This window comes from Ceratotherium simum, chromosome 2 (assembly GCF_057802395.1).
Source record: "Ceratotherium simum simum isolate JZ-2026a chromosome 2, ASM5780239v1, whole genome shotgun sequence".
NCBI lineage: Eukaryota > Metazoa > Chordata > Mammalia > Perissodactyla > Rhinocerotidae > Ceratotherium > Ceratotherium simum.
In genome coordinates, this window is record NC_141901.1 from 29,313,466 (window position 1) to 29,325,874 (window position 12,409).

Here is a 12,409-nt window from a genome sequence, read left to right on the forward strand (position 1 = left end):
CGTGGCTTAGCGGTTGGGTGTGTGCGCTGCGCTGCTGGCAGCCCGGGTTCGGATCCCGGGCGCCCACCGACACACTGCTTCTCCGGCCATGCTGAGGCCGTGTCCCACATGCAGCAACTGGAGGGATGTGCAGCTATGACCTACAACTATCGACTGAGGCTTTGGGGGAAAAATAAATAAAAAAAAAAAAAAGAAACACTTCTTTTGAATTTGTAATATATGTGTAATGCTAACATGATTATCAGCATAAAATTCTAGGTAGTTCAGTTGTCAACCATGCTGTCATGTAAATTAAAATGTCCTGTTATTTCAGTGTCCTTACTCGAAAGTGTAATATAAGGCTGGAGAACATCTCAAATTAAAATGTTAGCCGGGGGCTGGCCTGGTGGCATAGTGGTTAAGTTTGAGCACTCCGCTTCAGCGGCCAAGTTAGTAGGTTCAGGTCCCGGGCGCGGACCTACACCATTTATCAGCCATGCTATCGCAGTGACCCACAAACAAAATAGAGGAAGATTTGTCACAGATGTTAGCTCAGGGCACATCCTCCTCAAGCAAAAAGAGGAAGATTGGCAACAGATGTTAGCTCATGGCAAATCTTCCTCATCAAGAAAAAAAAGAAAAGAAAAGAAAAAAAATGCCGGGGCCAGCCCAGTGGCGCAAGTGGTTACGTGTGCGTGCTCCACTGCGGCAGCCCGGGGTTCGCTGATTCGGATCCTGGGTGTGCACCAAGGCACCACTTGTCAAGCCACGCTGTGGTGGCTTGACACCCCACTTCCCATGTAAAGTGGAGGAAGATGGGCACAGATGTTAGCCCAGGGCCAGTCTTCCTCAGCAAAAAAGCAAAAAAAAGAGGAGGATGGGCAGATGTTAGCATAGGGCTGATGTTCCTCACAAAAAAAATAAAAATAAAAAAATAAAGTCTCCTGTTAAAAAAAAAAAAAAGGAAAAGAAAAGAAAAAAATGGTGGTTGGAATGGAGCCAATTCATTTCAACAGAAGATCTGAGACTCATAAAATCTTTGAAGTGACTTCACAGAGATGCAAATATGCGCACTTGAAGATGCTGAAGCTCTCCCACTAGCTGGAGAAGCTACCTTATCCTTGTTAGGATATTGTCACTCCCTCACCCTCTTTCCTTGTGCTGAAAGCACACAGCATCTAGTCAGGTGAAAAGATTGCGCTTAGGATATATAAATATTCTCCATTACTTCAAGGCAGAAGCTGTTGCCTAGGATTTCTTTTTACAAGTTTGTAATTTTTTCCCCTTATTTTAAAAGCTTTATAATATGGAATGGCCTTATTAAGGAGAATTTGGAAAATGCAGGAAGAAGATAAGAAAAACAAATAAGTCACATATAATTACACTACCCAGTGGTAACAATTTTTAATATTTTAATTCATTTTCTGCTAATCTTTCTTCATAGATGTTTCTTTATGGACAGACACGTCTGTCTTTCTTAAATAGTCTCTTTTTCTTTTATAGGGCAGAATCCAATCTTATTAGATATTTTGGAGTAAAATATATTCTATATCAGTTTTCACTTTCTCTAGGAGAAAAGTAATTTCTGTTTATTAAAAAGGCATTAAATGATTACGGAGGAGAGGGGTCAAGAGAAATATCTGGAAAAAAATTAAGCTTTGGATATTTCCTAAGCTCTATTTCAAAAACACTGGTACTATGCTCTGTATAAAAAACATACTAAAATATAAATGAAAGAATAATTTTTATAATAAAGTAACTAGCCTACTTTCCTATGGATTCAGAATACACCAAATTAACTAAGAAAGCATGACTTTTAAGAATTTATAAAATTAATAAAAATATCTTGACACTTTCTAAATAAGTGGTCCTGGAGTCTTTAATGGGCCTGCATCTTTACAGGTTAAAAATTTATTTGGTACAATATTATGCGCCACACTAATGATCACTAGAAAATATCAGAATTTTTCCAGATATTTAACAATAGATTTGTACATGACTACTGCTAACTTCTGTGTAATTCTGGGTTTTAATAGTTGCTTTTAGAGTGTATTCTGTCATATTTACCTTGATAAATATAGAGTGAGCTGGATATCAACTGGAATTTCAATGAAAAATCACGCAAGATAGAAAAAAAACAGCATAAGCAAAGTCGACTTATTTCCTGGATTTCTGAAAAAGTAACTGTGAAAGGTGCCATGAGGGGAGCCATATTGAAGAAGAGCCAGAGCAGCCATTTCAGATGAGTTGCCTTGCACTTCTTTTATCTTCTAAACTGGACCAAACCACCAACATTCCAAGAAGTCAGTGAGCACAAGAATATCCTGTTCATAAGGACTGATGAAACCAGACATGGCTGATGACCAAATGGCTAACCAATCAATGAAGTACAGATCTAGCCCTTTGCCTGATGACTGAATCTCAAGCCAATCTATGAAGTACAAACCTGGCCTTATCTCATCCAGGACCAGTGAACTCTTCTTTAATACAGCTTACCTCATCTTCCTTTCTTTTTCCCATAAAAACCCTGAGCCCCTCTTCTGTAATCAGGACACTTATTTGGGTTTCTACCTAAATCTGTGCTCTCCAAATTGCAATTCTTTAATCCCAAAAATGCTTGGGAATTGGCCTTTCTTAGAATTAAATTTCTCCATCACAAGAAAAAATCTTGGCTTTTTTTTTCCAGAATTGAGTATGTCACTGATCAATATGATTAACAAATATCTGATGCCTGTGACTTCTTAATTACAAGAAATCCATGAGATTTTTTGTTCTATTATTACAATTATCTATGGGAAGTATCTAACTAGATGTAAAATCCTATATTGCCTAACTTAACTTGCATATTTGAGCAATTCTCTTAATTTCTGGCCTTAACATTTTTCATCTGAAAAGCAGGGGCTGGACAAATGGTCTCCAAAACTATTCCTAGTGCTAACATTCTAACTTTGTTTGTTTTGTTTGCCTATTTGTACACTTAAGGGTGAAATGTAAGTTAGTTTAAGTCTATGACATTTAAATGAAACTTTCAGTCTCCACCATGATAAAGAGAAAGAAATAAAAGGTTTTATCTATGCAAATCTACGGTTTGTAGTCTATTTACTTTTTAAAGCCTTCAAGAGCTAAGAGGAAATAAAATGAATATGCGTTCCTTCTGAGAAATGCCCTCCTTTCTGTACTTCATTGGTTTCAGAATCCTTGCATAGGGTGTGGCATACCACAGTAATGCACTGACTGGGAACAGCTAAATATGAAGGTCAATTGGCTGTCAGGGGCTTACCAGGTGTAAATAGAGATGGCAGGGCTCTCAGGGCCAACATCAAAAAGTGGCTTAACTATCCTCTGTTTAGCCATTCTCTTTCAGGTTTTCACAAATACCTAATGCGTAATTCACCATGACAGTGGAAAGCCTTTTCTGAGAGCATTCACAGGCCCATTCATTCTGCTACCCCTACCTCTGAAAAGCATAATGTAAATATACTAATTGAGGAGGCAAAGAATCATCTAACATTAGGTTTTATGTGAAAGAAGTTGGCCTCCGTTGAATGACATCCCCACACACCTACCTCACCCTCCTGCCATTCATAAAGCCTAAGGAGATCTACCACACAGCTTAAAACCAGGTCTATAAACATGCGTATTCTCTTCTCTCCTCATTCTCTCTTTGGCAGTTTGACAATATCTTGAGGGGGGAGTTGGCTGAACCACTAGTATTTACTCCCCTACTTCACTCACAGGCTTGACTCTTGAGTTCTACTCATGTCAGGACCTTAGGAAGTTCATGGTGTACACTCTCCCTCTGAACTCAGTCACTAAAATGATCTAAAGGCTAGAGGAGAGACAGTAGCTCCACTTCATAGGTCAGCTTACAATGCCTGGTTTAGAAGAGCTTTCTGTGTAGACAGTTGTAGCTCATTCCTTTCAGAGACAAATCCCACTTTGTTCCTAGTGCCTAAAAGTACTAAAATCAAAATCTCTCAGAACTTTCCCAGCGTTTGGTAAATCTATGCTGGGGTTGAATTGTCAGAGACATGTTAAATGCACTTGACAGCAACATCCATTTATTTCACTCAGGATTTAATACATAGTGTTAAAAAACAAAATTCCACTGAGTAAATGTGAAGATCTAATTGGCTTTATTAAACGATTCATGAATCGAGCAGCATTCCATCCAGAAAGTAGAAGGGTGCTCTGAGGGGTTGTACAAAATGGAAAGTTTTTATAGGAAGAAGGGTGGAGCAAAGGAGCTACTGGCAAAAGAAAAGAAAGGACATTTTCTTTTTGGGGGGAAGGGAACTGTCAAGGGTTTTATCATGCAGATTGTCTCTTCTTCCTCTGAGGGGTGGAGAGGGTCTACTTGATGGATTACTTTACTGGTATTTGACCAGAAAATTCCAGACTGGTAGATTCAGATGTCATTTCTGGGAGCAGGTGAAACTGCAGTGAGATCAGTCATTAAATCTACATTTGGTATTGTTACCGCACCAAGGGCATGATCTGCTCCCCCCGAGACAAAAGCCAATTGTCAAGAGGCAAGGAGGTAGGAGAAAAAGGACTTTTTTATTATAGCTTGCTAGCAAGAGGGAAGATGGCCAACTCATGTCCAAAAGAACCATCTTAAGGAGGCACAAATTCTTAAAGCAGCTATATAGGCCGGTGGGTTATAGGGGAGGAGGTTAGGAATGTTGACCTTCTGGTGTTACAGACTGGGATTCACCACACCACATCTTTCAGTTTTCATTGATGATGGCCATCAGCATAGACTCTCTGTTCGGGGGTCATCACATTCCTCAGGAACTCAAAAGAACAAAGTTATCATCTTATGGCAGCTGGGAGGTACATGCACAACCAGGGGTCATAAACTACAGGGCGGTTAGATCTCCTGGAGGGTGCATATCCAGCTGGGTTAGTTTGTCAGAGGTCATTCAAAGTTACAATGGGGTTTCTTTTCTACAATATGGCTTCCCTTAGGTCAACCTTGTCTTAAGCCGGTATCAGTATCATGGTCTTTTGGCAAGAGTGACACCATTTTGGGCCTTTGGTTTTCTTTTTAACAATAGGTATTTAATATGAACCTACTACAGGTCTAAAAGAGTCTCCTCACTGGAGATACAGTAAGAAAACTCTATGTCTGCCTCATGGAGCTTGTCCAGAAAAATAAGGAACAAGGCTCAGAACCTTTCAAATGGAGCCTCAGTTGGGTCAAGTCAAAATCGTTAAAGAAATCAATGCGAAAGTCTTCAATTACATTCAGAATCGCTTGATGAACCAGGTATAAACATTTCCAACTCCAATCCTTGAATCTAATCTAGCACTTGTGACTAGGAAATCAAACACTAGCCATATTTCTCCTCTATTTTGTAAATTTTCTTATAAGAAAAATAAAACTTACTTCAAGTCTAGAAATAGATGAGAAAGGTTTTTTCAGCTTTATTGGGATATAATTGACATATAACATTGTTGATCGTTGGTAGCAGAGAACAATAAATAGATTCTCTGTTTTCACAAATAAGTGCCAACATTGAGCCCCAGAACTTTTCTGTTCTATCACTCTTTTACAACTGTAAGAATCAACAGAAATAATTCCCCCTCACTGAGTTTCCTATTTGCTGTCTCCTTAATTATACCTCCTTCAATTAAGTGTCATCATGGCGTGTCTGGATTTTATAATCCAAGATACTAAGGTGTTTATTTTATACATCACATCCACAGTTCGTGTCTATATGCTCTACCAACAATTCAAACACGGCATTGGTCTGGGAGGAAGAGGAAATTCCATGGTTTTTGTAACCCAGAAAGACTTTAGTACATCACAGATATAGAATTGTTTATATATATATAAAATTTTATAATTACAGAAGACGCATTTGAGGTTTATTAGGAGAGCTTCCATTTCCTCACCATCCTCGCATACCTGAACCCTGTGAAATACAGCTTCTATCTTCGCCATTCTATGAACAAAAAAGCAGTTGATATACAGGATAGATTTTAAAATTTTTTTTCTTTACCTGATCCCAAAGGTAATGTACTGTCACTATAGAAAACTTAAGAGCACAAAGCAAATGAAATACCCATAATCCTATCAACTATTACTTAATTTTGGTATATTTCCATCTGATCTCTTTTTGTGTGTATCAATAAACTACTTTTAATAAAAGGAATGCTAAAAGGCACATTCTGATTTGGAATCTGCTTTTCCCACTTACGAATATATCATAGTTTCTCACATTGCTATTTTTTTTTTTACACCTCTTGCTGCATAGAATTTCATCCCATAAAGCCATCTATCAAAAATTCCTTATATTTTTGCTACACACTGAAGAGTTTATATTTTTTCCTAAATTATACATCTTTGCTCACAGCTCTGATGATTTCTTTGGAATAAACTCTAAATGGAACTGGTGATTTAAAAATCATGTCACTTTTAAAACTTTTAATATATGGAAATTATGTTAAAAATCCCAAGTCGGAGGGGGCCTGGCCCCCAATGTGTTTACTCACATTGGCTGACGTTTTTATTCTTTGCCAACTAATAGGAAGAAAACGTCAGCTCCTTTTGTTTCTTCTTTTAATACCAGTCACATTACCCTTTTTTTTTTTCACTTTTGTAGTCATACAGGTTTACTCACAACTCTACAAATAAATATTGCTCTTTCTTAATTTTCCAGCACTGAGAGACTGTTTCACCACAAAACTTCTCCCTCTTACCAACTCCTACCCAAGCCAACAATAATGGCATTCATTGCTTCCAGGAATTTGGCGCTTAATACACCCTCGTCCTTACCTTTTTCATACATGTACATTTTCTCTTCATAAACATTTAGTTGCTGAAGGGCAAGGGCCCATCCCATTGAGTTGAGGCGCAGTACCTAAGGGCCCAGTGTTCTTTAATAATTTCCTTCCAGGGCATCCCTTCAAGCGAGCAGGGGGAGAGTAATTTACATTAGGGGCTGTGAGTGCAGAGGCCAAGTCTTTGTGGTTTTGAAGTCTAGCAGGCCTTGATGGGATTCAGGAGCAGAGGCTCAACCACGGTTCTCAAGTGTTGTCCCTAATTATGCCTGATTAACGCCCAATAGTGACCACGGGCCCAGGCAGTCCTGACAGATGGAGCGCCCAGGACAAAACTGAAGCCCTGAGGGGTGTTGGCCCCATGGTGACCCGCTCCTGGGCGCCGGGTTTCTATTTTCAGGTCGGAAAAGGGACAACGATGACCCCGCCGCTCATGTTTCTTTTCCACCCTTCCTGAGCGGGGTGTTAACCGTTCTTGAACGCGGCGGTGACCCAGCGTTTCCCGCAAGCCTCCTCGGGCTTCCGGGCAGGTCTGCGGAGGGTGCGGCCAGAGAAGAGTCCGGCTCACGCGGGAGGGGCCGGGGCCGCCCGCCAACGCCAGTCCGTCAGATGCCAGTCAGGGTTACGCCGCGTCCCCTCCGGGCCTGACGCCCCGTCCCCGCGCCGACGCCGCGCCTCGCAGCCGCCCGATTGGCCCCGCCCGCCCACACCCCCGGCCCCGGTAGGTCCAGGCACTTCCGGGCGCGGTAGAGGCCACGCCCACCTGCCGTTCCGCGCTGGACTCTTTGCGAGTGTGGGAATTGTTGCGTCCGGTAACCAGACTCCAGAAGGTCCGCTCGGCTGTCTCTCAGGACTCCCGCGGATCTCCCCGAAAATGACGGCGTCTTGGGCGCCGCGCACGGCGCCTCCCTGCCGCCCCGAGAAGTTGGCCTCTGTTGAATGACATCCCCACACACCTACCTCACCCTCCTGCCATTCATAAAGCCTAACGAGATCTACCACACAGCTCAAAACCGGGTCTATAAACATGCGTATTCTCTTCTCTCATTCTTGGGCAGTTTGACAATATCTTGAGGGGGAGTTGGCTGAACCACTAGTATTTACTCCCCTACTTCACTCAAAGCCTTGACTCTTGAGTTCCATCCCTGTCAGGACCTTAGGAAGTTCATGGTCAACACTCTCCCTCTGAACTCAGTCACTAAAATGATCTCAAGGCTAAGGGAGAGACAGTAGCTCCACTTCATGGGTCAGCTTACAATGCCTGCTTTATAGGAGAGCTTTCTGTGCAGACAGTTGTAGCACCTCCGGGCGCGGTAGAGGCCAGGCCCACCCGCCTTTCTTCGCTGGACCTTCTGTGAGTGTGGGAATTGTTGCGTCCGGTAACCAGACTCCAGAAGGTTCGCTCCGCCTTCTCTCAGGACTCCCGCGGATCTCCTGAAAATGACGGCGTCTTGCGCGCCGCGCACGGCGCCTCCCTGCCGCCCCGAGAGCCACTTCTCTTCTTGGGGCCTCGTTGGGGTCCTTTTGGGGGCCCTAGTGCTGCTGCTGCCCGTGTCCTCCGGTAGGAGCCTGGAGAGGGTGTGCGCTCCGGCGGCGAACGGAGCGGGTCGGGGAGCGGGCGGACCGGAGCCGAGGGCGGGGGAGCCTCGCTCGGTGGGTCGGGTGGGAGGCGCGGGGCTGGGTCGAGCCGGGCCGTGCGGAGTTGGCGCTCCGTGGCCAGGCTTCCCCCCGGGTGGTGCTGTGCGGGGCTCCGGGGGGGTGAGGACCGCGTAGTGCGGGAGGCGGAGGCGTGCTTGGTGGTCGGCACTGAGCGGGGCGGGGTGGTGGGTGCGGCCGGCGTTTACCGGGGCCAAGCCGCGTCCCTGGCCAAAGCTTGCAGGGCGGTGGCCGCGCTGAGCCAAGTCGGGATGGGCGCGCGGACCGCTGCTAGCGGCGAGGGCTTGCTCTTGAGTGCCCGGGTGCGCGGGGGTGTTGCTAGGACTCGGGCTGTGCCCGTGGGGAGGGTTTGCCCTTGTTCCCTGGGCAGGGTGGTGCCTTGTTGAGAGGGGTGTTTGTGCCCCGCTGGGCTGGGCTGCGGAAGCCCCGGCGGGTGTTCTCGGGTGTGTGCTTTATGGAAGTGGCCAGCCCCGCGGTGCCGAGTGTGGGGCAAGGAGGCTCACTGCTCGCTTTGTAAGGGGGCTGGGAAGTGCCTGGTGTGCCCGTAGCGCTGGGGTGAGAGCAGGCTCTGGGGGCCTGGGGTTTAGAGGGTTTGGGAAGGGTGCGCCATGCTTTTGTACCTGACGTTCACAGGCTCCTTGTTGCCCATGATCTTATTGGTATCCATTTGCAGGCTGTTGCTTTTTGCGCCATGTAGTTATCTTCCTGTGCCCATCCAGTACAGACAGTATCCAGTTCTATTACCAAATGGCTTTTTGACATTGTTCCCTTCTTTTCATTAGGTTGGATCATATTTAAGGGGAATCAGAACTAACCTCAAAAACATTGGTAGCCAAACCTAGTAAGAAATAATTATCCTAAGAGATGAACGATATATAGTATTAATCTGGTTTTCCCCTTCAGCTCAAAAACTCTAGCTGAAAGCCCATCTACTAAGTTTGTTTCATGTTTCATTGAATGGAAATAAGTACTTTAAAAATATGTATGGTAAAAAAGACATGTTATTGTATAAAACTTACACAATTAAAGGACAGCCATTTTTAATACTGTGGTATATTTCCTGTGTCTTTGTATGCAGGTGTGTTGCTATGCCCAAGTTATTTTCAGCGTCCTCTGACATATACTGTTTGTATGCTTCATTCTTTATTTGTCTGTTTGCACACACACACAAACACACACACACACACACACACACGAATGTAAGCAGGGACTGTGTTTTGCTCATTGTTAGATCCCCAGTAGGTAATCAAGAAATAGTTGCTAAAATTTATTGTGAGTGGCAGACAATTACCAAAACATAATACTAATGAATATGTTATAACCCAAGAGATGTGCTCTGGAGGAAAGGAGCATGAGTCTCTGAGAGCAGTTAACAAGTGACTGGAGGCAGGGAAGACTTTTCTGCTCATCACACAGGCCGACTCTGCCACTTTGGGGCTTCTGCACTTGTATTCCCTCAGCCTTGGAACACTCTCCTCCTGCCTCTTGCATAAGTGGCTCCTTGTTATTCTTCAAATTCATTTGAGATGCTACCCCCTCAGAGGGACCTTCTCTGACCACCCTGTCTCGGGTAGACACCCACACACACTCCAGCTTAAACTCCTCCTAACTTGTAGTCACCCTTCCAAAACTATGTTTTCTGTTTTTTCCACACTAGAATGCAGAGATCTTGTCTGTCACACTTGTGGTTCCAAATGCCCACTGTTTTTGCCTCTATATCAACACTCTTTTATTACTATTAAATACCAGAAAAGTGAATATACTGTTCAGTGGGGGCTTAGAGCTCAGGCTGATATTCCTCCAGGGGGAAGGTTCTTTAAAGCGCCATGCTTAGGATGGCCTTTCTGTGGTGCCTAAAAAGCTGAGGCTGGGACAGCTGAGGTCAGAGAGGCTCTGTCTTCCCTGTTAGTAGACTCTCCAGGGCTCACAGTATCCCAGTCTTGTTTGTTACAGATCATTAAAAACCTTGTTTCTATGTAGGAGGGGGTGGATGGTGGAACAGTGGTGGTAAAAAGAAAACAAAAGGAATTTTTAAAGAAGAATAATTTTTAGAATAGGCTTAAAGCTAGGAGTTTAAGGAGACTCTGAAAGCTATTTAAAATAGAGGAAAATAGATAAATGAAATGAATAGGACGCATCATGGACACATCATGGAAGGTAACAAAACTAGAAATGAAGAGGAGGAAAAACAGGGTTAAGGTTAAGGTTGAAAGGTAAAATCAGGAGATGTATGAGAATTAGAGGAGTAAAATGAGAATTCACTATGCTGGGCAGGGAAGTATGCGGATAAAATAAACATTTCACTTTAAAAGCTGCTTATGAGGAGAAGGTTTTGTAAGCAGACACTGTCGTGCCTGGGAGGCTTGTCATCTCAGAGGTAGTTGCCAAATGTTACGAGGTCGCAGAAGGGAACATTTGTCGACTTTTGGGAGCAGTCTCACTCCTGCAGAAGGACAAAAGCCACAATTTCCTATAATGGATGGTTTTTCCTGTCTACTTTAGGTCTTTTTTCTTGCCAATGAAGAAGCCAAGATCAATAAGTGCTTACACAGTAGTTACCTAGTTTCCTTCCTCTGCATATTACAGTGCAAAGAGAGCAGTCCTTATCTGGTCAATTGCTAAATTACCAGAATCCTGGGAGATGGGCAACAAAAGAAATTATGTAGCCAAATCTCTCTCCAGTGCATAAAGCTTTAAGATGATTATCTTCATCTCCAGAAGATGACAGTTGAGCAGGAGTTGCTGCTGAGCAGGGAGGAAGGGTGTTCCAAGCAGAGGGAGCAGTGTGAGCAAAGACTCAGAGATGTGTCAAGGTTCAGGGATTTGTGGACTGCCAAGCTACCCAGTGCAGCAGCAGTAGGGCCAAGGAGGCGAGAGAAAGGAGAGGACTAGATCACAGAGTGAATAATTGTGAAAAGCAGCAGGATAGTCAGGAATGAACAATCACCATCATACAATTCAGACACGATGTTATTACCTGTCCTTTTAGGGCTCCTGGAGCCCTTCTGTTTGACTTAGCACAACACAAATCTAGACTAGGGTTGCTTTAATTTCCCAGACTCAATAGAAGACCATTTCTTGAGGACTAACTTGCAGACAGAGTGTGTTGGTGTTAGCACGCGAGGGTTCCAGATGAGAGGCCGCGACGGGAAGCAGTGTTGGTAGTGGAACCAGGCTGCCTGGCTTGACTCCTGCTTCTACTACCTACTGGGAATGTTTCTTGGGCAAGTTACTTCACTTACTGTGCCTCAGTTTGCTCAACTTAAGGAGGGGGAAATAGTACCTGTGGAACTATTATGGAAGAGTAATCTCAACTCATAGGATGATTATGAAGATTAAGTTAGTTTAAAAGCACTTAAAATATGGTTGGCACAAGTAGTGCTTAAATTTGCTATTTCTAAAATTATTACTGTCATCACTATTGTTGTAAGAACCAACTACTGGAATCTTGCATTACCATACTTTAGGCAAAAATATAACCCACAATATTTGGAGTTTACCTTTGGTAATGTTAAAATACCATTTCATATAATAGCAGTAATGAAGAACGGGTTTATGATAAAATAATAAATATTTTGACATGAAAGAAATATAAAACTCAGATAGAGGGATTTTGCTGTAACTAAACCAATGAAATAAAATTGAAGACAGGCATAAAAACAGCAAAGAAAAAAGTCATGGTTTGCAGATTCCTCTGGATCAGGTTGGCAGACCAGTAAAGAATTTGAATTTGGCCATTAGAGTGTATAGAACTGATACCCGTGCTCAGTCAGCTCTCACCCGACGTCCTAGAAATGGCAGTGATGAGTGAGACATGGTCCTCAAGAAGGTGACAGTCTAGCAAGGAGTGTCAACAGTAAAGAATTACAATATGAAAAGTGCTATGAAAGAAGTAAGTTAGGGCAGCATGAGGACACTTAGCCCAGTTTTTTGATTGAGAGTTGTCAGGAGGTTCAAGGAAGAAGTGGCGTCTAGGATGAAACTG

General features: G+C 43.4%; 1 protein-coding gene across 8 annotated transcripts in view; it reads left to right on the plus strand.

The window, feature by feature from the left end:
* LOC147917790 (membrane cofactor protein-like) overlaps window positions 1–12,409 on the plus strand; it is a 183,082-nt gene that overhangs the window by 100,105 nt on the left and 70,568 nt on the right. Inside the window, exon 1 of one of the 8 annotated variants that reach the window (XM_087439825.1) lies at window positions 8,154–8,329. The exons of the other annotated variants lie outside the window; for them this stretch is intronic. Coding sequence (XP_087295951.1) covers window positions 8,209–8,329 — 121 coding nt within the window. The 5' untranslated portion in view covers window positions 8,154–8,208. Of the gene's footprint in view, window positions 1–8,153; window positions 8,330–12,409 lie in introns of those variants that run through there. 8 annotated transcript variants of the gene reach the window in all.